This window comes from Peromyscus eremicus, chromosome 2 (genome assembly GCF_949786415.1).
Source record: "Peromyscus eremicus chromosome 2, PerEre_H2_v1, whole genome shotgun sequence".
In the NCBI taxonomy this organism is placed as follows: Eukaryota; Metazoa; Chordata; class Mammalia; order Rodentia; family Cricetidae; genus Peromyscus; species Peromyscus eremicus.
This window is the reverse complement of record NC_081417.1, coordinates 39,538,734-39,565,455: the sequence shown is the minus strand read 5'-3', so window position 1 is coordinate 39,565,455 and position 26,722 is coordinate 39,538,734. Positions and strand designations below refer to the sequence as shown.

The 26,722-nt window shown below is 46.3% G+C and overlaps 1 protein-coding gene across 1 annotated transcript in view; it reads left to right on the top strand.

Moving 5' to 3' along the window:
• Positions 1 to 270: 270 nt before the first annotated feature.
• The window catches only part of Adhfe1 (alcohol dehydrogenase iron containing 1), a 29,595-nt gene continuing 3,143 nt past the window's right edge, over positions 271 to 26,722 (top strand). Inside the window, exons 1-13 of the mRNA XM_059254036.1 lie at positions 271 to 368; positions 3,957 to 3,994; positions 5,539 to 5,585; positions 6,703 to 6,756; positions 6,911 to 7,065; positions 7,217 to 7,413; positions 9,091 to 9,168; positions 10,903 to 11,008; positions 14,311 to 14,463; positions 15,827 to 15,925; positions 17,290 to 17,368; positions 17,604 to 17,700; positions 20,658 to 20,815. Of these exons, the coding sequence (XP_059110019.1) occupies positions 310 to 368; positions 3,957 to 3,994; positions 5,539 to 5,585; positions 6,703 to 6,756; positions 6,911 to 7,065; positions 7,217 to 7,413; positions 9,091 to 9,168; positions 10,903 to 11,008; positions 14,311 to 14,463; positions 15,827 to 15,925; positions 17,290 to 17,368; positions 17,604 to 17,700; positions 20,658 to 20,815 (1,320 nt within the window). The 5' untranslated portion in view covers positions 271 to 309. The remainder of the gene's footprint in view (positions 369 to 3,956; positions 3,995 to 5,538; positions 5,586 to 6,702; positions 6,757 to 6,910; positions 7,066 to 7,216; positions 7,414 to 9,090; positions 9,169 to 10,902; positions 11,009 to 14,310; positions 14,464 to 15,826; positions 15,926 to 17,289; positions 17,369 to 17,603; positions 17,701 to 20,657; positions 20,816 to 26,722) is intronic.

Below are 26,722 nucleotides of genomic sequence, written 5' to 3'. Positions count from 1 at the left end.
TTTCTCAAAACCAAAACTGTTCACAGAGAACTTAACTTTCAAAGACTTGCTTTGATTGGTCGGTTGTAGGCTTGTTTTTGAGATACAGCTCTGGTTTTAAAGTGTACACAAGGCCCTGTGGAGTCTTGAGGCAATTTCTGAGTTGGCAGCTGGGGTGCTTGTCCTGGTTCTGATTCCTGGAAAATGGGCTAAAGCTGGGTCAGGTGACCTTGCAGAGCCAGTTAGAGACAGAAGTTTGCCTCTTGGTGTCCAGTCGCCAGGATTGGCCGGCCGTGGGGGTGGAGCAGGCAGAGGCCAAGGAGACCTGCCATGGCTGCAGCTGCACGCGCTCGGGTCACACACTTGCTGAGGCACCTGCAAAGCACAGCGTGAGTACCAGGCGGCGCCAAGGATGCCACAGTGCTGGGCAACCCCTGTGTGCGCCCATGCGGGCAGGCAGTCGGAATCCGAATACTTGCAGAATTCCGGAAAGCAGCACCGCAGTACGCAGTACGCAGTGCGCGGTGCAGGGCCTGAAACCGTGGTAGGACGGGTTGGAACAGTGTGGCACAGCTAGCGTTAAAGAAACAGTCCCAGAGAAGCCGGCCTGGTCCCACGCGGTGTGACAAGCGAGTAGAACTTGGCTCTGTGGCTGAGACAATTAACATATCAAAGCAACGCGTGTGTACTGGATCTGTGTGCAGAGGCCGCTCTTCTCGGAGCATACAACAACGGAAGGCTGGAAAGCACAGGCGACTTAGGGATCTAGTTAAGGGCATGGACACCTGTAGCTTATCTCAGCAGATGAGCTCCAAAAGGGAAAAGACCACACGCAGTTACCCTCCCTGACCTGATTCCCTCCAGAAAGGCTGAGCGCGTGCGTAAGAAAGTGTGAAAGTCCACGGTCTTGGGAGACGGGAAAGGAGAGGGACTGGGGAGCAGTTCTGGCAGAGGGAAGAGCCGCACCAGAGAGGGACGGTTGCAGTTCCAGGGCCCAAAAGTGGAGTCTGAGCCGGCCTTCCTAGGAGGCAGGAAGGACTGGCACACGGAAGGCAAACAGCTGGTGCATACTAGGTAGCCTACGCTGCACGTGAACTGCTGGTAGCAGAAATTAGCTTTCTGATAACTCCGGCTTACTATCCTCTACCATAAGAAGAAACATGAAAATAATGTGTTCAGTGCCCCATGGCTAAGCAATGGCACAGCCACAGGTTGAACTTTGGCTTTGCGATCCTTGTCCCCCCGGCCTATGGTAAAATGGTAAGTTACGTTCTATGAATAACAGAAAGCTCCTGAAGCCACATGGCTCGCTTATCAAGGCACCTGGTGATACAATAATTCCATGACCAAATAAACGTGGGGAGCTACCTACTGTATTGACGTCTGTGTTGATACGTAAAGTGGTTTGAGGAGTCCTGCAATAGGAATAAGTGCATTCTTTTGTGTAAACCTGTGCATTCATACTTAATAATAATAATAACATAACCCTTAGAACCAGTGTCACCCAGAACGTGTTTGGAACAACCGCATGGGATGCAGTTCCGTCAGCACACTCTGATGCCAGTGGGAAGTGGAGTGGAAAAGGAAGTGGGGAATGGGTTTTGAAGCAGGTGATCTTACGTATATGGGTGTCTTGCCTGCCTGGTTGTATGTCTGTGCATCTCGTGTGCCTGGAGAGGATAAAAGAGGGCATTTGATTCCCTGGACCTGAAGTTACAGAGGGTTGTGAGCCAGCTTGTGGGTGCTGGGAATCAAAGCCAAGTCCTCTGGAAGTGCAGCCCATCAGGCCACAGAGAAAGGGTTCCTCCCTGGGGCCTCAGAAGACGACCCCAGAACGGACAGGAGATAACACACTTACCTAGAGGAAAAGGAAGGTGGGTCCCAAGCAGGGAAATAACTAGGGCAAAGTTCCTGATGTGGGAGGGAGTGAAGTAAGGAGACAGGAGAGATGGTTCGTTTTTCAGGAGCTAAAACCCAGAGCTGAGCAAGCCAAGAGATGAGGAGAAAGCCAGAGACGAGGAGCCAAGGGGGCAGGGCTGGGTCTGCACTTTATTTGCCCCGGAAGCAGCTTTGAAGGAATGGGGTCATTGGGAAACACCCCACCCCCGACCACACTGGGTCTAGAGCTACAAAGGTGCAGCCAGAAGCCACTTTGGAAACTAGTGAACATCTGAATGAGAAATGACAGTGGAGCAGACCGTGGGAAGGCTGAGAGGTGAGTGGAGAACTGTCAGGGGCCTTGGTACGTGAGACTAAAGAAAAGGGAGAAAAAGGGTCAGATGGCTGAGGGCAGCCCAGGAGCGAACAGAATGTGTAAGGCGTGGCGGAGTGAGGAAGGAGCGGAAGGGTCCGCCCAGGTCACAGAAGTGACAGGGCAGGAAGTGCGACCTGCCCACCGGGATCCTCTGGAAGAGCTGTACATGCTCTTAACTGATGAGCCATCTCCCCGCCCCTCCATTTAAACCTACACCCTGTATCAGGATCCTGGATGATGGATTTGGGGGATCACTGGAGACCCCTTTCCAGTGCTGTCCCATTGAATAAATCTCTCTCTGCCTTTGACTTTCTTGACTCTTTCATTGGCCTATTGAGGACAAGCAACTGAGCCTAGTTAAGACTGCCAGAGCTCACACTGGTATGTGAAAGGCTCCAGTAACAAAGTAAGGGTCCACACTGGAAGCTGTGACTTGATTTCAGGGACCAAGGAGTGTGCTGGATGGAAGGAAACAGCCTGTAAATGTATGCCGGGGGAAAACCAACGGATGAGCAAGTCTGGGGGTTTCAGACATGAATCTCTTCATAGGACAGGAAGGACAGTGAGGAGGGAGCTGAGGAAGTCAGTCAACACAGGTGGGCAACCTCAGAAGGAAGAGAGGACCAAGCAGGAACCTCAGCTAAGGGTCACATGTGAGTTCATTAGTCTTAGAACTTAAAATAACACGAATAGCGCTAAGAGGCAGCCATGTCCCCAGCACTGATTTCGTGTGTCTTTTTTCCCTTCACTTCTCTTGTCCTTAGAAGGTTGAACGCAGGAAAGAGCTAGATGTAAGCTTGGCCTGGGCCTGGCCACTTTCCTGCCCGCTGCAGGAAGCAGGTGGCCACTAGGTGGCAGCCTTGCTCTATAATTTGTCTGGACCCCGGGACGTTCTGCGATCCTGAGAGCCTTGGGAGTAGTAACCACCCTTTTCCTCCTTTACCTTTTCCCTCCTTGAGTGGTTTAACTCCAGATTTGAATTTTGGCGCGGTGGGGAGAAGGCTATGCAGCCAAGTATTTGCCGACACTCCGCTGTGGCAAGGTTCTCTGAGCCATAAAGAGAAACAAATGAACAGGAGAAATTGAAGCCAGGAGGGACTGTCCAAGAAGCAGCGGATGTGGCAGGGAAGGAAGAGAAATCTCCAGGAAAGAACATGTGGAAAGTGCAGGGACACAGGGCTTCAGGAAGGAGGATGTGCTAGGTGTGCGTGCTATAGAGACAGGACCAGCTCACAGAGCCCGGGGCTGTGATAGAGGAGGGAGTGTGGGACCAGGAGCTCAAGTCCAGAGCCAGTTTGAAGATGAACTGAATACCTTGAAGATGTGGAGGATCACATAGAAAGTTCCCAGGGTTGAGAGCTGAGTGGGAAGAGGCTCGTGGTTCAGTCAAAGCCCCTGACCTGTCATGGCTGGAGCCTCATGAATCCAGGACCCCATCAGTGTGTGCCTGCCACATGCTTCCCAGGGCTGCCTGCAGGCATTGCTAGACATCGCTTGAACAAATACCCTCACGACAAGGATTGTCTGGGCTGATAAGACGGTGGTGGGCTGGTTTTTGTCTCCGGTATTACCTTGAGTTTGGAGTTTCTGTTACTTCTGTTCGCTACTCTGCCAGCTGCGACCCCGTTCAGTCTCAGGACTAGAATGCGGTGTAAGAGTACTTGAAGGCTTTCACTTTTGGGTTCCGGTTTCTATTTATGCTTTCCTTTTTTCCTTTCCCTAGATGCCAGTGCCCAACACATTCTCATACTTACTCCCAAGGTAATGCATCCTGAGTTACTTCATCAGCCTGTTTGCTTCCTATCACTAGCGTGGGCGGTACATTAGGGTCAAGTGTGGAAAAGGGAAATCAAGGCACGTGGAGGTAGGCTGGTGAAAATAGCTTCTCTCACTGTGAAACTGTTAATACAAGCTCCAAGTGTGCCACGTTCGCTATGTGCACGATATTTCATGCTATTTATGCTTCCAATATAAAATACAGTATTTTTCAAAACTGAAAACGCGCTTATGATACTTTAAGAATGTTTAGGTTCTTCAGGAACAAGGCTTTTGGGTTAAAAGACAACTCTGAAAGCTAAAGTAAGGTGATTGCTAGAAGAAAAAATCTGGCCTATATACATTTTAAAAATTATCTATTTCTTAACAATTAAAAATAATAACAAAAGTTTTCAGCTCCCACCACCTTAATCCTTGTCAGACCCGGTGGACTCTAATAGTTCACGGTAGCTTTAGCCTGTCCCCAGGACGTCACATGAATTATTGACACATGAATTATAAATTTTCTTCTTGGAAGGAGGTAAGCTATGAACAGAGAGGCAAGGAGAGAGAGGTCAGCCATGCATGCTCCTGAGCAGAGGGAGGCCACAGCAGGCCTGACGAGGAGCGAAAGAAAGAGGTCAGTGACCAAGGCCTTTTCCTGCTCCAGAAGAGGTGCCCCCCCAACCCCCTGGGGCAGATGGGGCCTCTAACCACCAGCCATGAAGTGGAACCAGCCTTTAAGGCCCTTGGGAAAACAGGCAGAATTTTCTTTTGTGCTAAGCTTTTTTGGCTTTTTTTTTTTTTTCTGCTTGGAGAATGGCTTAGAAAGAGAGAACTCCAACATACTATTTGACCTGAACTTCAGCAGCAGAAGCAGAAACACTACAGCAAGAATGTCTGCAGAGCCATAGAGGAGTCAGGGAAAGCTGACTTTGGATAGGATGACACCTTTGCCCTCGGGGAACAACATGGCGGTGGTGTTATCTAGTTCTGGTCTCCTTAACAGCAAAAACTGGGCAGTGCACGTGATGCTGTTGACTTCCCTTGATCTTGAGGCTGACCAGAACTGATTATAGATGAGTAGATTAAAAGGAAAGATAAGCATCCAGGAAGGTGATTCAGTGATCAGGACATTTAACCATGTAAGCCCAGTGACCTGAGCTGGAGCCCCAGAATTGGCATGCACGGGGATCAACTCCACAAAATTGCCCTCTGACCTCCACATGCTTGCTGTGGTACACGCTGCTGCCGTACACACAGGCATCATGCACACACAACAACTTTTTTAAATATTAAATGTATTGATGGCCCCTTATTGCCCCCAAATAACAACTAGCTTCATACAGAAATTTTAGAAATCGGTTTTCAGTACTTTTTGTAAATATTGATCTATATTTTATGTACAACCATGAAATGCCAAAAAGGTGTGCTTTGAGGTAAGGTTTTAGGAAGATGTTTACATTCACTGCTGGATTTTATTATCAAAAAACCTATTATGTGGGCTTATTTTTTGGTGCATGCTCTGATGTTACTCTCTGCACTTCCAGCCCCTGGACTCTCACCTTCTGGAAAAACGACAGAATATGCATTTGAGGTAGGTTTCATCGACTCATTCTTTCTTTTATGGGTGGCGCACAGAATTTGCTGATGCGTTAGTGTTTCGTTTGAACTCTGTTGTTAACTGGTGTTGTGCAGTCTCATTCCGATCAGGCGCTGGGCAGCAATGTGCACAATAGTGGAATGTAGTCTGGAAACAGAAAGAATGTTCAAAACACTGTCCTTTATATAGCTGTTAAAATATGACAAACTCCCAGTTCTACAGACTCTGAATTCTATGTGCTGTGTATCGAGTCTCTGAAAATTTGCCCCGAGGCCTTACTCAACGAAAGAAGTCATCTTTTGGAAGAAGAGTGAAGTGGCATACTAATTACGGAATTACTTTAATTGTTTGTTTAACTCCCTGGCCCCCTAGTTTAGAGTGATAAATTAGTTCACTGGGGGCCTCTGACAGCCCAAGCCACTTCTGAAGGCCCAGCCTCCACTCAGCCCCTCATGGTTGCTGAGACTTGAAAAATGTGTGGTGGTTTCTAGATCATTTGAGGGTGACAGAGATCCAGGTGACCCTCCTGGATTGTTTAAATCCCCATTTTAAAGAGTTTTGTAACATGAATCAAGCAAACCACGGCTGTTTTGTTTCATTCTTGAATTGTAAAGTGGCCTGTGTGCGTTAGTGTGAAGGCTCTGCTTTTGTGTGTGAACTCAGAAGCCCGTGCCTCTCTGGTTTCATTAGCGTCCAGCAGGAGGCCTTCCACAGAGCACCTCTCAGTGGTGTTGGTGGGTGGGAGGCTACATGGACGTGTACAGATGCACATGAGGGCTAGATAAATAAAGGGGTAAAAACCACAGAACAAACAGTTAAATTGGAAAGTAAGAAATTTGAGAGTTAATTTCGATGTGGGGGTTCAGGAGGACAGACATTGACAGCTGAAGAAACAATGGGAATTTGTTGGGTATTGGGGAAAGACAAATGCACCATTTCAGTACATCTGGAGCCACGGTTTGCTCAAAGAAGCGGGAAGCCAGGAGGCAGGAGAACTAGAGGCCGGTGCTGCAGAGCATATAATTGATTCTCTGAACAACGAGGCATCCCCTCTGGTTTTCAGAGATACACTGGCCAACTCTAATCCACCTGAATCTCTTTCTCGTTTCAGATGGCTGTTTCAAACATTAGATATGGAGCGGGGGTTACGAAGGAAGTGGGCATGGCAAGTATTTGAGGCGTCTGCAGCCTCCAAGCATTATGTCTTGTAAACACCAGCGTTAATGGACAACAATTGAATCCTTTGTTCTTCTTAAAGACCGCATTAAACTTGCCCAGTGTTGTTGTAGTCAATAACACTGAGTTCATTTTTATTATAGGATCTGCAGAATATGGGAGCTAAGAATGTTTGCCTGATGACAGACAAGAACCTCTCCCAGCTCCCTCCTGTACAGATAGTTATGGATTCCCTGGTGAAGAACGGCATCAGCTTTCAGGTTTATGATGACGTGAGGGTGGAGCCCACAGACAGAAGGTAAGGTCTTAGTGTGCTTGACAGTTACTTTAGCAGAAGCCAACAAAAATGGCTGCATTGAAAATTTGTCCCGGGCCTTACTTAACAGCGTGACGGTGTATTTTATGTTTTTAAATATAGTGTAATGCTCTTTTGTTTTCTGTTCTCTAAGCTTCATGGATGCGATTGAATTTGCCAAAAAGGGAGCCTTTGATGCCTATGTGGCTGTGGGTGGGGGCTCCACCATGGACACCTGTAAAGCTGCCAATCTGTATGCGTGCAGCCCCGCCTCTGAGTTCCTGGATTACGTCAACGCCCCCATTGGGAAGGGGAAGCCGGTGACCGTGCCTCTGAGACCTCTGATTGCAGGTAAACACTCCGCTCATTTGCTTCATTTTACAACTGGCAAAAGAAGAAGAAGAAGGCCTTGGGTACTGTGCTGCTCTGCCAGCTGTTCCTTTCAAAGTCTACATTTCCAGAACCTCTGCTTTGTTCATTTCAAAGCAATGCATTAACTAGAGGACAAAGCAGGCAGCAGTTTACTTATTTGAAAACTCTGGCGTCCGTCATTGCACACAGCGACGATTTGGGTCAGTGGGAGGAGGCTTACAGTGTCAGGCCATGGTGTCGCTGCGTGGAGGAGGAGGGACCCTGGTTGACACTTGGTAGGTCCCTCTGTTGGCAGCCTGGTCCCCAGACCCATCTGCTTGGTCTCATCTCCCAGACACCGAGGAGCTTGGGGAGAACAATTGGTGTTTTCTCTCAATGACTCAAGCCTTTCTTCCACATGATGGCTCTCCAGCTGACCTGGAGCTTTGTGTCTTCCCTGGGACATGTGGCCAGCATGCGCATGTGCCCCATGCACAAATCCATATCAAAAGTATCTTGAGTGCTCCACAGGGGGGCCTTGGGACGTTCTAGACTTTTCTTCCCTCTCTTTTCTACAGCCCTTAGCGCACTGCTCACGGAAGTTCTGCTGTTAAAACACAGTAACCAGGAACAGGGGAACGTTAGGTTCTGCCCTCCCTTCTGCCCCAGGGTAAACAGCCACAGCAGGGACTTGAAGGGGTCCATGGCAGATGAGCTGCTGTGACATGAATGAGACATCAGCAGGGAGCAGCGTAATTGGAGTCTGGCGAATGGAAGGCGCTGGTGAAACCGTGTGGGCGTCACACAGAGAGGTGATTAGTAAAGTTTAGAAACTTGACAGCGTTACAAAACCACAGGGCCCAGCAAAAGCGACTCGCCCCTGTGCCTGTTGCCAAGAGGGAATAAAGATGTCTTTTAGAGACAGGATGTGTGAGCGCTCCTGCCCCAGGTGCTGGGCAGCTCAGTCTCTGGCTCTAGAGAACCAAGCTTCCCAGAGCTCCTCGCTGTTAGTATGGCACGGATTTCCCACACAGGTATGATTAACATACACATGTTAATGCTGACATAGATATCATACATGCATGTTGCAACAAAGATCATATATTTAACAGTTTCATGTTAGTGCAGACATAGACAACATATGTATAAACTTGTTTGCACAGATACAGACAGCATGCATGTTAACCATACATGTGTATCACTTTATTATATGTTCAATATAAATTCACAAAACATATTTGTACATATACAGATAGCATGCATATTAAACACACATGCATGTTAACCATACATACATGTTAGTGACGCCATGTTATATTATGTTATTAAACAGATGTAGAAGCCATGTAAATGTTAAATGGGCCACATGTCAATACAGATAGATATGATATACATTTTAAGCATGCATGTACACTCAAATATCATAATGTATGTTAAACATATATATGCAAGCACAGATATAGATTGCGTACATGCGTGCTAACATAGCCACAGAGATAACATGCTGATGAGAACACACATGTGTATTAAAGCAAGCATGGACATCACATGACTCCTTAGCGTATATGTTATACAGATGTCAAACAGTGAGGTCAGCGACACTTCCTTTCTGTCTTCGCTTCTTATTTCTGAGGTGGAATTGAGTATTAATCTAATATTAATATTGTTTTGTTCAAGTTCCAACTACCTCAGGAACTGGCAGCGAGACTACAGGGGTTGCCATTTTTGACTATGAACAGTTGAAAGTAAAAACTGGTAAGAATTTTATTCATAATTCTTTCAAAATTCTCTCTCTCGCCTTTCTTTTTTTTAAGATTTATTTATTTATTGTGTATAAAATATATATTTCAGTATTCTGCCTACATGTAGGCCTGCAGGCCAGAAGAGGGCACTAGATCTCAACACATGTGGTTGTGAGCCACCATGTGGGTGCTGGGAATTGAACTCAGGTCCTCTGGAAGGACAGTCAGTGCACTTAACCACTGAGCTATCTCTCCAGCCCTCTCTTGCCTTCCTACCTCACCCCCTTGTCTTTGGTGCCATTATTTAGAAATCAAGGAATTAAGGGAACTCAAACACATGTTTTCTCTTCCCAAGTGTATATAAAAATAGGCGGTAAGCTTCTTGTTGAGAATTACCTGAAAACTCTATCAAAATGCCATGCATCTCTTTTTATATATATTTTTTTTTTATTTATGTGTATGTGTAAATGTATTCCACTGCTGTGGGAATGCCTTTGGAGGCTGGAAGGTGTCAGATGCCCCGAAGCTGGAGTTACAGGCAGAAGGGAGCCACTTGACTGGGTGCTGGGAACCTGATTTAGGTCCTTTGAAAGAGCAATGCTCTTAGCCATGGAGTCATCTCGCCAGCCCTGAATCCATGAATTTTAATAGGCCATTCTCCTGCCCATGTCATTGGTTGGATCTATGAGAAGTGGGTATTCATTCCACTCTTTGACATTTTTTAACATTTGAAATCAATTTATCAAAACATGACTTTATACAATAAGATGCACACTTTTCAAGAGTCTACTTGGTGGGTTTTAACAAATACACATGGCCAATCAAGGTTCTAGACATCCCCATAACACCACAAAGTTGCCTCAGGTTCCACCCCAGCCAGGCCCTACAGACCCATCCCCAGGTCACTTCTGTCCTGTTTCCTGTCATCTAGTCATTGGGGCTACCTCTGGACCCTTGGCTGCTGTGGTAGTAATGACCCTCTCCTTGAATTTGACTCAATATACTTCTCCCAGCCTTTTTAGTTTGTAGCAAACTAAGCTGACATTCAACACACATTTAGAGTAACTTCATCTTCATTAAATTACATGACCCTTGACATTGTTAACAAAAACAAAAACAAGCAATGTTTAAATTCAGCTTACGGTTTTTAAAAGACTTATGTACATATTATCTAATCATATTCTTATAGCTTCAAGTATTGTTATGGTGTGTATGTGTGTGTGTGTGTGTGTGTGTGTGTGCATGTACACCTGTGTAAGGCCTAATCTTGGGATAACTCTGAGTGGTTAAGTGACTTGTCCAGTGTCACATAGCCAGGTGTAGAACAATGGCCCGTGGTATGCTAGTAAACAACATTTTAGACTGAATAGGAAATAAGCCCCAGGTTGTAGTTCCTGTCAGTTTCTGTGTAAGCCATGGCCTGCAGTGTCCAGCAGTGTCCAGCAGTGTCCAGCAGGGCCAGCAGTGGCCAGCAGTAACCAGCAGTGTCCAGCAGGGCCAGCAGTGCCCAGCAGTGTCCAACAGGGCCAGTAGTGGCCAGCAGGGCCAGCAGTGGCCAGCAGTGGCCAGCAGGGCCAGCAGTGTCCAACAGTATCCAGCAGTGTCCAACAGTGTCCAGCAGTGTCTAGCAGGGCCAGCAGTGGCCAGCAGTGTCTAGCAGGGCCAGCAGTGTCCAGCAGGGCCAGCAGTGTCCAGCAGTGTCCAGCAGGGCCACACCTTTAATATATGAAAATTCCTTATGTTTTAGGCATCGCTTCACGAGCCATCAAACCCACCCTGGGACTAGTGGATCCCCTGCACACTCTCCACATGCCTTGCCAAGTGGTTGCCAACAGTGGCTTTGATGTCCTTTGGTAGGTACCGGTGCCACCTGGAGAGGCTTTTCAGGACTGGTCTGCGAACAGTGTTTTGGCACCCGAGGGCCTGTGTGCAGTCGGTGATAAGCCTTCAGTGACTAACACTGTACAGCACCCGTCATACTGGCTGTCACTGTCCCTCTCCTAGATGGAAACGTTGACGATGTGTCAAATTAGACAAAAGCCTGCCTCAGACCGGCCACCCCACCCTAGACAACATCTGTGGCATGGGGCACAGATAAAGGGTCAGTTGAAGATGACATGACACACCTCCAGACTACACCACCTGTCTCTCTGGCCACGCAAACTGGGGAAGGATTAGGGTTTCACCCAAGGGGAGTCAGAAAAGGGGGCTAGTGTCTCCAGGGTGTAGGACCGTCATGTGTGTGCTCTCAGTACCTCACACATCCCCTCTGAACACGGTGCAGTGTGAGACTCTCGCTAATAGAAAAGGAGATTGGGTGTCCAGTGTCCCACCTTGCCCAGGCTCCTGCGGTTTGGGCTGTGATGTGCCAAGACCACATCTGTATGTTAGGACAGATCCTGTCCTGAGCTAGGCCATCATTGCCGGTCCCCCGGAGGAGCACCCCAGGTTCTTCACTGTCAGCCAGTCTCATACCACCATGGGTCATCCACTGGTACAAGAACATTTTGCCACATTTTTGTGTCCTTGAAATCAGAATGCTTTTTTTCTTTTTTTAGTTTTGAGATAAGGTCTCTCTATTTAGCCCTGGCTGTCCTAGAACTCACTATATAGACCAGGCTGACCTCGAACTCATGGAGACCTATCTGCTTCTGCCTCCTGAGTGCTGAGATTAAAGGTGTGCCTCACCACATCCAGCTGTCAGAGCATACCTTAACATCTGTACATGGTGTGTATTTTTTTTATCCCAGTAGTGTGTTTCAAAATACTGCGTCTTAACATCGGCATGTTATAATGTACTCAGCGGGACCTTTTTCAAATTGGTGGCATGTGAAAGTCAGTGAAACGGGGCAGTTCTCTTAATCATCACCGTTTCTCCTGCATCCGCCATCTCCTCAGGAGCAGGACTTGGTGTAAACGCTCCTCTTCTCTCGTCACGCCCACCCTCAGCAGATCCGGTTCTTGTGTCCCTTGACTCTCTCACACCTGTGTATCTTCTCAAGCTTCGTTGTTCTTCCTTGGTTCAAGTCAGTCTCCGCCCTTACTCAGACCATCGCCGTAGCCTCCTTGTGGGCTTCCCTAACTCCATTCCGTCGTCTTTCCATCTCTCTCGCACGCTCCCAGACCGCAATATGACCAGCACACATGCCAGAACATGCACCCACAGCTCTGTCTGTGGTGTGGGGTGAGTCTGGAATGCCCCTCACGGGCTCACGTGTTTGAACACTTGGTCCCCAGCTGGGAGTGCTGGTTTGAGAGGTCATGCAACCTTGAGGAGGTGGAGCCTGGCTGGTGGCAATATGTCACTAGGGGCAGACCTTTGGGGGTTACAGCCTGGCTCTACTTCTCATCCTATCCTGTGCTTGCTGATCTATCTGGTCAACACACTAGACACTGTCCTAAGCCCTGCTTTGTGAGCCTGGCTTTCCCACCATGCCCTTCCTTTGCCTGTCTCCCCCACCGCTCTATGAGCTTGGTGAGGACAGGGCCACCTTACTCTGGGCCCTGGCACTACCCCCAGGGCATGTGACTGTCATGTCACAGGTACTGACTGCTGTCAAATGAGCCAGAAGTGGCATTTCATGTCTAACCTCTGGTCTGTTCCTGTGTTCTACTGCCTAGAAAATGGCCTGACTCTACCCTGTTCAATATTATTAGAAATTTGATGAGCTGTGTCCCAGCTGCTTAGAAATAATGGAAATAAAGTCACACTCCCCAGACAGAAAGTACATAAATCTGCCATGGCCCACCAATGACCTCTAAGGGGATGATGACCTCACTGTCTAAAGAGGGAGTAGGGTAGAGGAAGACATCAGCCCTCCTTGTGGTAGCCAGCTTTCCATCACTCTGACAAAATACCTGGAATAATCTCCCTAAAAAGGAAGAAGGGCCGGGCGGTGGTGGCGCACGCCTTTAATCCCAGCACTCGGGAGGCAGAGCCAGGCGGATCTCTGTGAGTTCGAGGCCAGCCTGGGCTACCAAGTGAGTTCCAGGAAAGGCGCAAAGCTACGCAGAGAAACCCTGTCTTGAAAAACGAAAAAAAAAAAATTGAAAAGAGGAGGAAAGCGTGGTTTGGGCTTGTGGTTAGATATGTCCACAGTCACTTACTGTTTTGAGTCTGTGGAGGCACACTGTATCATGGCGAGAACACATGGCAGTCAGAATACAAAGAGAGTCTGGGGTCCTGTTACCCCTTTCAGTGTACCCCCGGTGGCCTGATTTCCCTCTACTGGGCCTCACCGACTATAAAAGTTTTACCACTTCTCAACAGGGCCTTTGGCTAGGAACCTCTTTTCTTTAACACGTGGCCCTTTGGGGACATTTCAGATCCGACCACTAATTCTGCTCTGTCCCCGCACTATGTACCGTTGATTCTTGCTCATCTCCTGCGGTCCCGGTGGAGAACTACAAAACCACCGCGTCTGTCTACCAAGTGCATTTTTTCCTTAGTTTCTAATGATTCGTCCAAAAGGTGCCTTTCCTGCTTCTGGAGGAGAAGAGAGTGAAGCCTCTGTCTAACACTGGGAACTATACCATGCAAAAACCATTTGTGTTCCGCTGGGGCCGCCGTGCATCATTAACTAGATGGCTTTAGTTGTATCTGCAGCTGAGCCACAGGCCAGCAGGTGGAGGCAGCTCTGAAATATTCAAAGAGCCAACCTTGAGTTTAAGGCACATTAAACATAGACTCCAACTTTTTTTTTTTTTTTTTTTTTTTTTTTTTTGGTTTTTCAAGACAGGGTTTCTCTGTGTAGCTTTGCGCCTTTCCTGGAACTCACTTGGTAGCCCAGGCTGGCCTCGAACTCACAGAGATCCGCCTGGCTCTGCCTCCCGAGTGCTGGGATTAAAGGCGTGCGCCACCACGCCCGGCTTAGACTCCAACTTTTTAAGGTCAAGAATTTAAAATGGCCGGGTGGTGGTGGTGCACACCTTTAATCCCAGCACTTGGGAGGCAGAGGCAGGCGGATCTCTGAGTCTGAGGCCAGCCTGGTCTACAGAGTGAGCTCCAGGACAGCAGGGCTACACAGAGAAATCTTGTCTTGAAAAACCGAAACAACAACAACAAAATTAAATGTAGTTATAATAATAAGCTTTGCTAGGGATGAAGCATGAGAAAGGCAACACTCATTCCATGTATTTAACCCTTTCTCTTCAGCCATGCTCTGGAGTCGTACACTGCCATTCCCTATAACATGCGGAGCCCCTGCCCTTCCAACCCCATCCAACGACCAGCCTACCAGGGCAGCAACCCAATCAGTGACATCTGGGCAGTCCACGCACTGCGGATTGTTGCCAAGTATCTGAAGAGGTATGTCACCCTGAGGAGAAAGAGATGGAAGAGAAGGTCATGAGCTGCTCTCCGGTAAAACCTGACATGTCTGATGCTGACCCACTGAGAGGACATGGTGACATGGTCTGTCCACCAGGGCAGTCACAAGTGACCTCTGCAGGGATCCGAGGACAGCCAGGTGAAAACTGCTCCCTCCAGTTCAAAAAGGCAACAGTTCAGAAGACAGCCGAAGCTCCTGATATGTAAAGGAGACAGATAATAAAAAGAGGTTTGCTCACCAAAGCCCCCAAATTAGCCAGACATGGTGGTACACACCTGTAACGCCAGAACTTAGAGGAGTCTGACACAGGAGGATTGCCATGAGTTCGAGGCCAGTCTGTGCTACACAGTACTAAACCAGGCAGGGCTGCAAAGTCAGACTCGGACAACAGCCACCACAGTGGAGCTGGGATGGGGAAAATGTCTTTGAGACTGAGCAGGAATGAGAGCCACACAGGCATGTGTTGGCTGCGTCATCCAAACCCCAAAGGCACACGGAAGTCACCCATTGGGAAAACTCGCATGAATTAAAGTCAAGAGAAAAATGTAGCCACTCAGGAGACAGAAAATGTAAAAGGATTCCTGGGAGGTTTTAAAAGACTGAAGAGCACAGTAGAAACTGGGTGTAGTAGCAACACCTGGAGTCCCGACTACAGAGGAGAGACTGAGGCACAGGGTCACTCAAGTAGGAATTTGAGACTAGCCTGGGCAATGCAACAAGACCTCACATCTAAAAGCAAAAATTTAAATTAAATATTTTAAAAGTTGACTAATCTTCACATTTTTTTAAAGAATACAAACATACAAGTATACATATTTACAGCCATTATTTATGAAAGAACAAATAGGAACAGACTCCCGAAACAGCAAAAACAAAAAAACATACAGTTCAGTTTGAATCAATGTCACGGAGAGAAAGATGTGTAGGCTGGCTTGGCCCGCAGGTAGCCTAGGGTGACAGCTCCGGGTGCACTCTGAGAATGTGTTCACTCTGAGTCTGTTCACGACCATCAGGATCGCTGACAGATGAGGAAGAGGGAGTCCCAGGACACCTCCCTAGAGCAGCAGTCACAGTGCAAGGTCAGGGCTTTGCGTCCCTGGCACCTTCCTACCAGCCGAGGGGCTGACAGCGTATTTATTATGCCCTTGGTAAAACTGTTGATGAGAAAAATATGTTTGCCTTCAGTTTTCATCGAGAAGACCGAAGTTGTTTGAGTAACCTGCCTAATCTGTCTTCCTCCTGAGTGACGGCCCCTTCTCGCCTTTCCCTAAGGCGGCTCTTTATTCAGAAGAAAATGCCAATGGCCGTGTGTTGCTCTGTATTTATACAATTAATTCACAGGGCTGTCAGGAATCCTGATGATTTGGAAGCAAGGTCTAGTATGCACTTGGCAAGTGCTTTCGCTGGCATCGGCTTTGGAAATGCTGGTGTTCATCTGTGGTAAGTGACCATACAATTTATTTTCTTAACTTGAGGTACTGCTTCTAAATTTTAATATATATAATTCAGGACAAGTGGCAAGTTTTCAATATGCTATACACCGGAGAAATCTAAGGTTTCCCAAATATTTTCTTAATTTGAATTCAGTTTATTAAGTCATGGATTTCTTATAACAGCTTTAAAAATGCAATTTATATCCTATACAGTCTGCTGTATAAATTTAAAACATATATAATTCAGTGGTTTCTAATCTCTGCACAAAGTCCTGCAACCTTTAGTTTTAGAACATGTTATTACCCCCATAAAAAAAACATCCCCACAACCTCAGCTACTGCTCACCAAAGCCCACACCTCGCTCAAAGCTTTGAGACCACTGAGCACCTTTCCATCTCTGTGGAATTCCCCACTTGTGGGGCGTATCATAGACATGAAAGCACATGGTCCTCTCTATCTACCATGCTCTATTTAGGTACTGTTAGAACTATAAGTCACTTCTTTTTACCACCAAATAATATTCTACTGTATGGAGATGCCACGTTTTCTTTTCTTTTTCAAGACAGAGTTTCTCTGTATAGTTCTGGCTATCCTGGAACTCACTCTGTAAACCAGGCTGGCCTCGAACTCACAGAGATCCTCCTGCCTCTGCCTCCTGACTGCTGGGATTAAAGGTATGCACCACCACTGCCTGGCTGAGGTACTACATTTTATTTGACTTGTTATCAGTTGGTGGACATTTGTTGCTATGAGTAATATTCTGTACACGTTTTTGTGTGCACATATTTATTTCTCTTACTTAGTACAAATGAATGGGATTTCTGGATCTATGGCAATTTTGTATTAATTTTTTTAGTGCCTATACCATTTTCCATTCATACTAGCAGTGGATGCGGGTTCTCATTTTTCCGTGTCTTGCTATATAATTGTAATTTGTAAAATTTCAAATGCAGGATTATTCCTTGATCTCTCATACGCAAAGGAGAGAGGGAGCAATCAGAATGTTTATTAACAGCCCTGCATTAATCTTTGACTGAAACTTTGTAATTCAGCACCATTAATATGCAACATTTGGAACAGTCTGTCAATTATTTGCAGAATGGATCGCTAGTGGATCCAGCTTGCACATTATCCAGTGCATACACCTCTCTGATCCCTGGAGTCTGATCATTTCAGAGGTTTTTGTTAATGAATACACTAAACTTGGAGTACATCACAGTACATCCCTGCATCCAAGAAATGCATCATGTAGAACTCCGTGAGGTAACAATACAATGCAGTCCAGAGACAAGAGGGGCACTCCCATAACAATGTCCATGTTATTGATTTCTGGCATCTGTGTGTCAACAGATTTTTTTTTTCTCTTCCAGCCATGGCATGTCTTACCCAATTTCAGGTTTAGTGAAGACATATAAAGCCAAGGAATACAATGTGGATCACCCTCTGGTGGTAAAAAATCTAATAATAAATCACTCAGCTAAATCTTATAATTGTCACAATTTCTACAAGTGCATTTTTTAGTGGGGGTGGGGCTGGGATGGAATTCAGGACCTAATGCATACTGGCAAGAACTGTGCCACTAAGCTGCATCCTCAGCCCATACTGCAAGTTCTCGACTGTTCTGAGTATTCTGGTCATATCTAGAGTATTACGGAAGAAAGCTTTTCTGTCCATCTCTCCCCAGCCCCATGGCCTCTCTGTGGTGCTCACATCTCCAGCAGTGTTCACCTTCACAGCTCAGATGTTTCCAGAGCGGCACCTGGAGACAGCAGAAATATTAGGTATGAGCCATTACTCACCAATCTGTGGCCCTCCCAGGTGGAGTGTTGTAGCTGGCATTGTCTTTGGGCTGCCAAAGATATGGAGATGTATTAGTAATTATAAATGCTCGGCCTTAGCTTAGGCTTGTCCCACTAGCTCTTTTAATTTAGTTTAATCTGTTTCTATTCATCTACATTTTGCCTTGGGGCTTTTTACCTTTCTTTCATTCTGTTATGTTCTACTTTCCTGCTTCTTCCGTGTCTTGCTGGTCCCTGGCGTCTCCCTGTCATCTCCCTTTCTTTCTTCCTCCACCCTAAATTCCTCCTATTTACTCTCCCTGCCCAGAAGTTCCACCTATATCTCCTCCCTCACTATTGGTTCATTCAGTTTTTTATTAGACCAATCAGATGCCTTGGGCAAGCAAGATAAAACAGCAACACATCTTTACATAGTTAAACAAATGCAACACATCTTTACATAGTTAAACAAATATTCCACAACAGAGTGTTTCCCAGGAATAATAACAAAAGCTGTCGCTTTGGAGCAGCCCAGTGATAAAACAGTAACAACTGGCTTAAAGCCCTGAGCAGCATTTAAATACCATAATTTTAGGCTTCTAAGGATCTGTAATGAAATGGAACCTAATACTGATACTATTTGTCCTGATGCTATTTGCTCTGCTCTCACCACCATAGAAAGTATTGCTTGGCACGCAAGTAATGTCCTCACTGACTTTTGTTTTGCTGAGTCACCGATAAAATGAATCAAGAAAGCAGCAGTAACCCCCAACCACAGAGAAGCTAAACAAGGAACAAAAGCAATTCCAAGTGAGCAATCTATTTGCCATACTGCCGAATAAGTAATCGCTCTAGTGAGATGCCCACTGTGCCTTTTGACTCTTACAGAAATAAAATTACATTCTGGGTAGCCATAGTACGAGGTGAAGAAAAAAAATCTTCGTGTTTTTCTGAAAAAGAGCTCTATTTTTAGGTGACTTGGAGAACTTGATTAACTTGTAGAACGTCTTATTTCCCTACTTGTGTTTAGGGTGGGTGGGAAGAGAAAGGTCGCAATGAAAACTTGATTCTTCATTATGCCCTTGTAGTTTGAGCCGTTGGAAAGATTATTCCCAAGGAGGCAGGACCGACCGCAGACATCCTCCCACAGGCTGCTGCCCTGGCCCTCCCTCTCACACCAGCCCTTTTGTGTGCCCTGCAGCTCCAGGTGCTGTGCTGAGAATGTTAATGTCCAGGACTTGGAGCCACACCCAGGCGTCAGTTTACAGTGTGTACTGTGTGAGCACACTGGCAGATTTACCGGGGGCCTGTAACCCTTATCCCCTTAGGGACGGGAATGCTCAGTCATGAGGGATATAGCTGTGGCCTTTGTAAATATGAGGATGGTAAAATTTAAAGGGGGGGTTCCCCAAACTGTAGGCTAGATCTATGGTAAATGGGGAAACCTTAGTGAATTTACAGGGCGTGTTCCAGGTAGCACAGACATTATGAGAAGACAGATCCTCAGTTAAACAAACCTGAGTGAAGAACACTACAGTTCTTTCTAATTGCTTAGGAATTTCAATATTATCCCATATTGCCAGTTAGTGATGTTAAATCTCTATGAAAGCTTGGGTTTTTTTTTTTTTTTTTCTTAGCTAGACCGGTTCAGTTTCTTTCATATCTTTTTTTTTCCCCCTAAAAAATGCTTCATAGGAAAGCATAGAAGTTTGTACAGTGTGTTCAGTGGCAGCTATCCCAGGATCATAAAACCGTAACCCCATATCCTGTGTCACGCCTCTCACCTAATCTGCTCTCAGGGGCGCTGGGTATTGCAGGCGGCTCTTGCCTGGTTTACCTTTCATCCTCTTGTTCTCCGTCTGGCCCTGTATCTGGTTCTGTTTACCTTTCCTGGATCTAAAGCTGCCCCTGACCCTCACAGAAGGAAGAGGCTTAGTCTGACTTGCACTGTGCTGCAGCGAGGAGCGAGGAGCGGGCTCCTCTCCTTTGCAGGCATTTTGTTTGTGCGTTATCCAGCGCGCCCCCTGTTTGCAAAGTGCTAGCCTTGTGGGCTGCACAGGTGTTCCCCTCAGCTACCTGGGAGGCAGGGCAGGTGCTAAGGGGTGGGAAAGCTGTTCCTTTCCCCGGGGAAGTTTCACACTCCCTGCCTAAGAACATGCCCTTCTACACTGATATCTCTGTTATTGTTTGTGCTGTGAATCTTTAAACTTCTGTCCTTAAAAATCTCCAAACCTCAGCTACCTTCTTCACATAGTTATCTTCACAGGAGCACTGTTCCCTGAGTCTTCACGGCTTTGTTCTGCTCAGCTCACGCAGAGACATTTTCTGAGAGGAACGTCCCCTATCCTTTGGCAACATAGACATAAAAAAAAAATTAAATTTTAGATATAAAGAGGAAACCTCTCCTTTCCCAGTCACACGTAACAGAGTTTTATCGTCGTATTTTCTTCCTTTTGGTGGTCAATATGTGGCGTTTGAACTCTACATCTTTGCCTCAAGCTGTTTGCAAAAGCCTCGCGTTTTTCTGTGTTGCTGTTGGAAGACATTGACCGCGCACACCTCTAGATGTCAGTAAATACCAAGCCTCATACGCTGTGCCCTACAAACACGCCACCCCCACGTTAGCGCCCGCTAGCCGTCTTTCCTGCCCTCTGTCACTCTGCTCCCCTACCACACAGAGGGTGGACCGGGACAGATCACAAGTCCCCTCAAACTGTGAGAGCTGAGTGCCCCAGGCGGCTCGTCATAAGGAACTGTTGGCGCCTCAGCCTGGTCTTGCCAATGTGTCCTCTGTGGGCTGACCACTGACCACAGAGACATCCCAGGGAATCCTAGCAGTGCCCCGGACCTCGGTATTAGGAAGTGGCGTTAGGTACAATTCACATATTCAGTGATACTGTGACTGAGGTACACCTGGAAGGTGCTTCCCTGTCTTCTTATGGCCTGCACTTTTATTCTAGGAGCGGATATCCGCACTGCCAGGACCCAAGATGCCGGGCCTGTGTTGGCAGACACCCTCCGACAATTCCTGTTTGACCTAAACGTGGATGACGGTCTCTCTGCCCTCGGTTACTCCAAGAACGACATCCCTTCCCTGGTGAAAGGGACGCTGCCCCAGGTAAGATGCGCAGCATGGCCTTCATGCCTGCGAAGCACAGAGCCAGAGGGGACCAGTACCGGGGCTGCTAGTGACCTTGCAACACCCCTCTCGGCCACTAGAGGACCCTCAGTACAAAAGTAGCCTGGCCCCTGTGCCTTTATGATGGTCCCTGTGGCAAAACTAAAAGGATCCTTTATGAAAAATCCAAGATGCAAACCGCCAAACTGACTTGATCTTGGGAAACCCTCCCTTCCCCACATTTCTGCTGTTTCGGGAGTTCCCTATAAGACGGTGCAAAGCCATTCCAAAAGGACCGCCGACGTAATTTTCCACTCTAGATCATCACAGATTCCTTCTGTTTTGTGGAATACAAGCATAGCTCTTCAGCTGAAACTATTTTGTATTTGGGTCATTTGGGGAAATTGTACATTTCGTACACATCTGTATCCCTCTGTACCTTATTTCATTTATTTAGATTTTGCTAAAGAATGTAAACTAAATGACTCACATTTATAAAGTAGAATCATTATGGATATAAAGCTCCCCCTCCCAAGAACCACGTGAAGATGTGATCTCTGGACTTCTCTGGAGCTAGTACACCAGACCAAATGGGCCAAGATCCTGATTCATTGCAGTGTACTCGAAAGTAGGGTGCTCAGATCCACAGCACTGAGTCGGTGGACAACGCCATGCTTACACACCCAGTGTACTCCCTGAGTCCTCCTAGTCAATATGGGAAAGCAGGAAAGCAGGGATGGCCATGGGGCTGCTTTGTCCAATGGTAAGCATTCACAGATCCCCCTCTGGCTCTGGGACATCAGACAGCTAGAATATCCACCCATGCAGCACCCTACTTACCACAAGCAGTGGTGCCTTTTCCTCACCCCACTCCAGGAGAGCAAGGGTTCAACCTAGCCCGGTCTTCCCCACCCCATCACTGTCGATGACCTCACCATTCACAGAAGACATTTGTGCAGTTTGAGCTCCCAGGTTCCTATGTCCACAGAAGCAATGAAGAGAACAGCAACAAGCAAAATAATCCGAGGCAACAGAACGTAGGGAACCTCAGTAAACTGGAAACATGTCCCATCCAACTGGATGAGCAACCTTTAACTACAATTATCATTAAGTATACATTTGGATTCCTGTGTGGGTAAACTTTCCTACTTTTTAGAAAAATTATCAACTGGGTGCTTCTTGCTCCCAGTTTCCTGGCTTCTCAGTATACTAGTGAAATATGGCCCATGGACCACTGGTTTCCCTGACTCAGATTCAAGCCCAGTGGATCCAATTGCACCTAACAGTGTAAAGGAGTGAGAAACACAAGTGTCTTGGGATATAGCATAGGTGTTGAGCTATCCCACAAATCCGTAGTTCTAACCTGTTGAGCCAAAATGTCAGCAAGGCCGCTGTAGTTATTTTAGTCCAGCCTAGAACTGATGAAGGCAGGGCTCTGCTCTGCTCCTCCGTCCTCTGCTGCACCCAGAACAGGCTGGCAGATATGCTGAGTGAGCTCATCCCTGCAGCAGCTTCTCCTGCTAAAAGCTCTGTCCCGGTGAGTGAGTGGTTTCCTAAGGCTGAGTAAAACAGACAGCCATGAAGACTTGTCCAGGAATTCCACAGACTTAGGGGCCACCATGGTTACACAGTGGCTTCTGGCTTCCTAGCATTGTCTCAGGGACACTGTCTTTTCTGAGGTTTATCCCAGGACTGTGCACAAGAATACAAATGTTTAAGACCAATGAGGTGGTTCAGCAGGTAAAGGTGCTCGCTGCTAAATCTGAACGACTTGAGTCAGTTCCTAGGACCCACATGACAGAGAGAACTGACTGCCACAGGCTGTCCCCTGACCGCCACACCTGTGCCATGGTGTACACATATACACATAGTAAATAATAATGTAATTTAAAAATAAAAAAATAAGAATTCACTTACTTCCAAGAATTATTAGGCTAGCTAGGGTTTGTAACTTGAAACAACTGGACTCCCCATGGAAGGGAAACTCCCAGCTGAGGAATTGCCTCCGTCGGAGTGGCCTGTGCTCTTGTCTCTACTAGGGCTTTTTTGTTGTTGTTGGTTTTGATTAGTGATATGGGAGGGCCCATCCCACTGGGAATGGCACTATCTTGGAGCAGGTGGTCCTCCATTGTGCATATGAAAGTAAACTGAGCAAGCCCTGGAGAACAAGCCAGTAGACAGCATTCCACTGTTCTCTGCTTCAGTTCCTGCCTTGACTTCTCTCGATGATAGACTATAAACCAAATAAACCCTGTACTCCCCAAGGTGCTTTTGGTCATGATGTTTATCACAGCCACAGAAACCAAACCAGGACAGAAATTGGTTCCAGAGAGTGTGATATGGTGGTGATGGACATGACCATATTGTTTTGGGAGAATTATGGAAGAATTTGGGAGGTTTGGGCTTGAGAAGGCCACTGGGTGCTCAGAGCTCATGAGGCTGTTATGGGAGCCTGGAAGACAGCAATGTTAAGGAGAGGTGCAGGTGATGGGGCCTGGCTTGTGAAGTTCACCAGGAAGATTGAGAGTCCCTCAAGGACTATTGGACCATTTGGTTGATATTTTGAATATTTGAACGTGGTTTCTGGTTAGCTGAGACGGAATAATCAACTGTGGTTATGAGTAGACCAGCACCACTGAAACAAAACCTTTGCTTTCCTGAGATAATTGATCCTGGTTAGCTGGGACTGAAAACTCAACTGTGATTAACATCAGAGACCAGCATCTCTGAGACCCCTCCTGGGGAGTGTTTCCTCAGGGTCAGCACACAGAAGCCATGGTCCAGAGGGACCAAGGCTGCATCTCAAGCTGGTAGCCAAACTTGGTAATGCGTAAGAGCCTCCCACGTGGTACTGGTTTTGGCAGCATGAAAGCAAGCCAGGAAACAGTGTTCCTCCATGGTCACTGCTTCAGATCCTGCCTCCAGGTTCCTGCCTCGAGTTCCTGCCCACGCTTCCCTCAGTGTTAGACTGTGACCTGGGGAGCTGTTAAGATGAAATCAGCCCGTTCCTCCCCTGAGGTGGTTTTGGTCAGTGTTTTATCACAGTAACAGAGAGTCCTCACTAGAACAGAAATAACCGGCAGATGAAGAACTGGTGTGGGGGTTTCTGTTTTGTTTTGTTGGCAGCAGTGAACGTTTTACAGGAATGCCATAGCAACCTCAGAATTTCACACATACAGTGGGCCAGTCTTCACTCATTAATATCTACCAGATCTGAGGTAGTTGGATATACTGCTCCCTGCAAAGAGCCTTACCAGAAAGTTTGTTTTATAGAGTCCGCGTCTGATAAAGACTCTTTTATGTTCAGCAGCCAGGGGTCAGTTTTCTCTAGAAAGAATGAGCAGGCCAGTTTCCTTAACCAAACACACAGCCTGGGCTAGTGGCAGCGAATGGCAGCCCGTGTGCAGGGGCTTCCAACTGCATGGCCCAGCTGCAGAGGGAGTGGGCAAGAGCAAATTAACCTTCAGAGCTACGTTTCCGAAACCTCTGGAAAGAAACATTTACATTTCAAATCAAAACATTTCATTACTGACTGGGGAGAGCTGTCTGCCCAAGTGAGCACTCCCACTCTCGGTAGACAGACCAGCTGAAATGGTGTTATTTTATGAATGTGCTAAAAGTAGAAGTATTTATTTCAGTGCCCATGCTAATCAGCTGTTCTTTGGTCTTTGTGTCTGTAAATAATAGCACATTGCTCAACACATCTTCATTCTGAAATCATTTGGCTTTTATATGGCACAGGATCAGACACTTTGTCTCTGTGTGTATTTGCTCAATCACTGGGGTTGGAATGTGAAAGAGAAAGCTGGCAGTGACTTGAATAGCTGCTCCTGAAAGTCCAGAGCTGCCTCCCCAAAGAGGAACAGATCCTGCAAAAGACTCTGGGCTTATCAGAGGACTCCCTTCTTTGTTATAACAAAATGTTGTGGAAACGGTTACCATCCTCACCATCATCTCTGGCCAGAACACGTACTGAAAGCCAGCTCTCCGTCCTGCCACAAACTAGATAGGTGGATGGATGGATGGATGGATGGATGGATAGATAGATAGATAGGAGATAGGTAGGTAGATAGATAGATAGATAGATAGATAGATAGTAGATATATGTAGATGATAGTTAGATTGATTATAAATAAATAGATGATTGACTGCAAATAGGTAGATGATAAATATTCATATAGGTAGGTAGAGAGAGAGATAGATAGATAGATAGATAGATAGATAGATAGGATAAACAATAGATACATAGATAGATGATAGATTGATTGATAAATAACAAGATCTGCTAGAATATAAAAATTTTGCCTTTTTCTCACCCATATTCAACAGCATTTCCTCCCACTTTTTCTAAGATGTTATCTATCCTTCTTTCTCATTTTTATTTTTTAATTGTAGTAAATTAAAACTAATTTATCATTTTAATAACTTTTAAATGCATAGCTCAATGGTATTTAATACATCCACGGTGCAATACAATCACCACTATCCCCTGCAGACCATTTTTTAGCATCCCAAATAGCTCTACATCCACCAAACAACTACCCTATTGCCTTTCTCACAGCCCCTAGATCTTAAGCTCTTTTTCCTGTCTCTGAAAGTGCCAGGAGCCTCATGTATGTGGAATCATGCACTGCCAGTCCTCTTGTGACTGGTTTATCTTACCCTAATAATGTGTTGACCAATGTTGTAGCATGTGTCAGAATTCTGTTTCTGTTTATGGCTGAGTAATATTTCCTTGTGTGGATGGATATACCACATTTTGTTTATCCATTCCATACATGGGTTAAAAGACACTTAGGTTCTTTGCGCCTTCTGGCTGTTTTGAACACTGGTGTACAAATGTATTATCTTAGTTAGGGTTTTATTGCTGTGAAGAGACACCATGATCATGGCAACTCTTATAAAGGAAAACATTTAATTGGGGCTGGCTTACAGTTTCAGAGATTTAGTCCATTATCATCATGGTTGGGAGCATGGTGGCATGCAGGCAGATATGGTGCTGGAGAGGGAGCTGAGAGTCCTACATCTGGATCTGAAGGACCTGGCTTGAGCATCTGAGACCTCAAAGCCTAGTAACATACCTCCTCCAACAAAGCCACACCTCCTCCAACAAAGCCACACCTCCTCCAACAAAGCCACACCTCCTCCAACAAAGCCACACCTACTCCAACAAGGCCACACCCACTCCAACAAGGTCACACCTCCTAATAGTGCCACTCCCTATGAGCCTTATGGGGGCCATTTTTATTCATCCCTGATTTCAGTTTTTTTTGAGTAAGTATCTGGGAGTAGAACAGTGATTCCTATGGTAGTTTTATTGGTGTATATGTGTTTGTTTGTTTGTTTGTTTGAGACAGGATCTCACTATGTAACCCAGGCTGGCCTTGATCATCCCCGCTTTCACCTCCCAAGTGCTGGGATTTCTAGTATGTGCTACCAATCTCAGCCCAGTTTTTAACCTCCTGATGCACTGGGAAGCTTTTCCATAGGGCCTCATCATTTACATTTCTATTAACAACACAAAGGGTCCAACTCTCCTCATCTTCTCCAGCACTTGTTAGTTTCCATTATTTTTATGACAGCCACCCAGGGGTGTGGAGAGGTGCCTAGGTGAGAATTAGATTTGCACTCCCCTAAAGGCTAAGAACCCTGACCTCTCAGCCTGTGCTTATTGGCTATTTATGCATTTTTCTTTGGAGAAATATCTATCCAAGTCTTTTGCTGATTTTTGGATTGATCCCTTTGGTATTTTGCTGTTGCGCTATAAGAATACTTTTTACATTCTGGACATTAGTATATGACATACACTGTTTGCATGTTTTGCTGTTGTTCTATAAGAATACTTTTTATATTCTGGACATTAATATATGTCATATACTGTTTACATTTACCCATCCGGGGACCTGT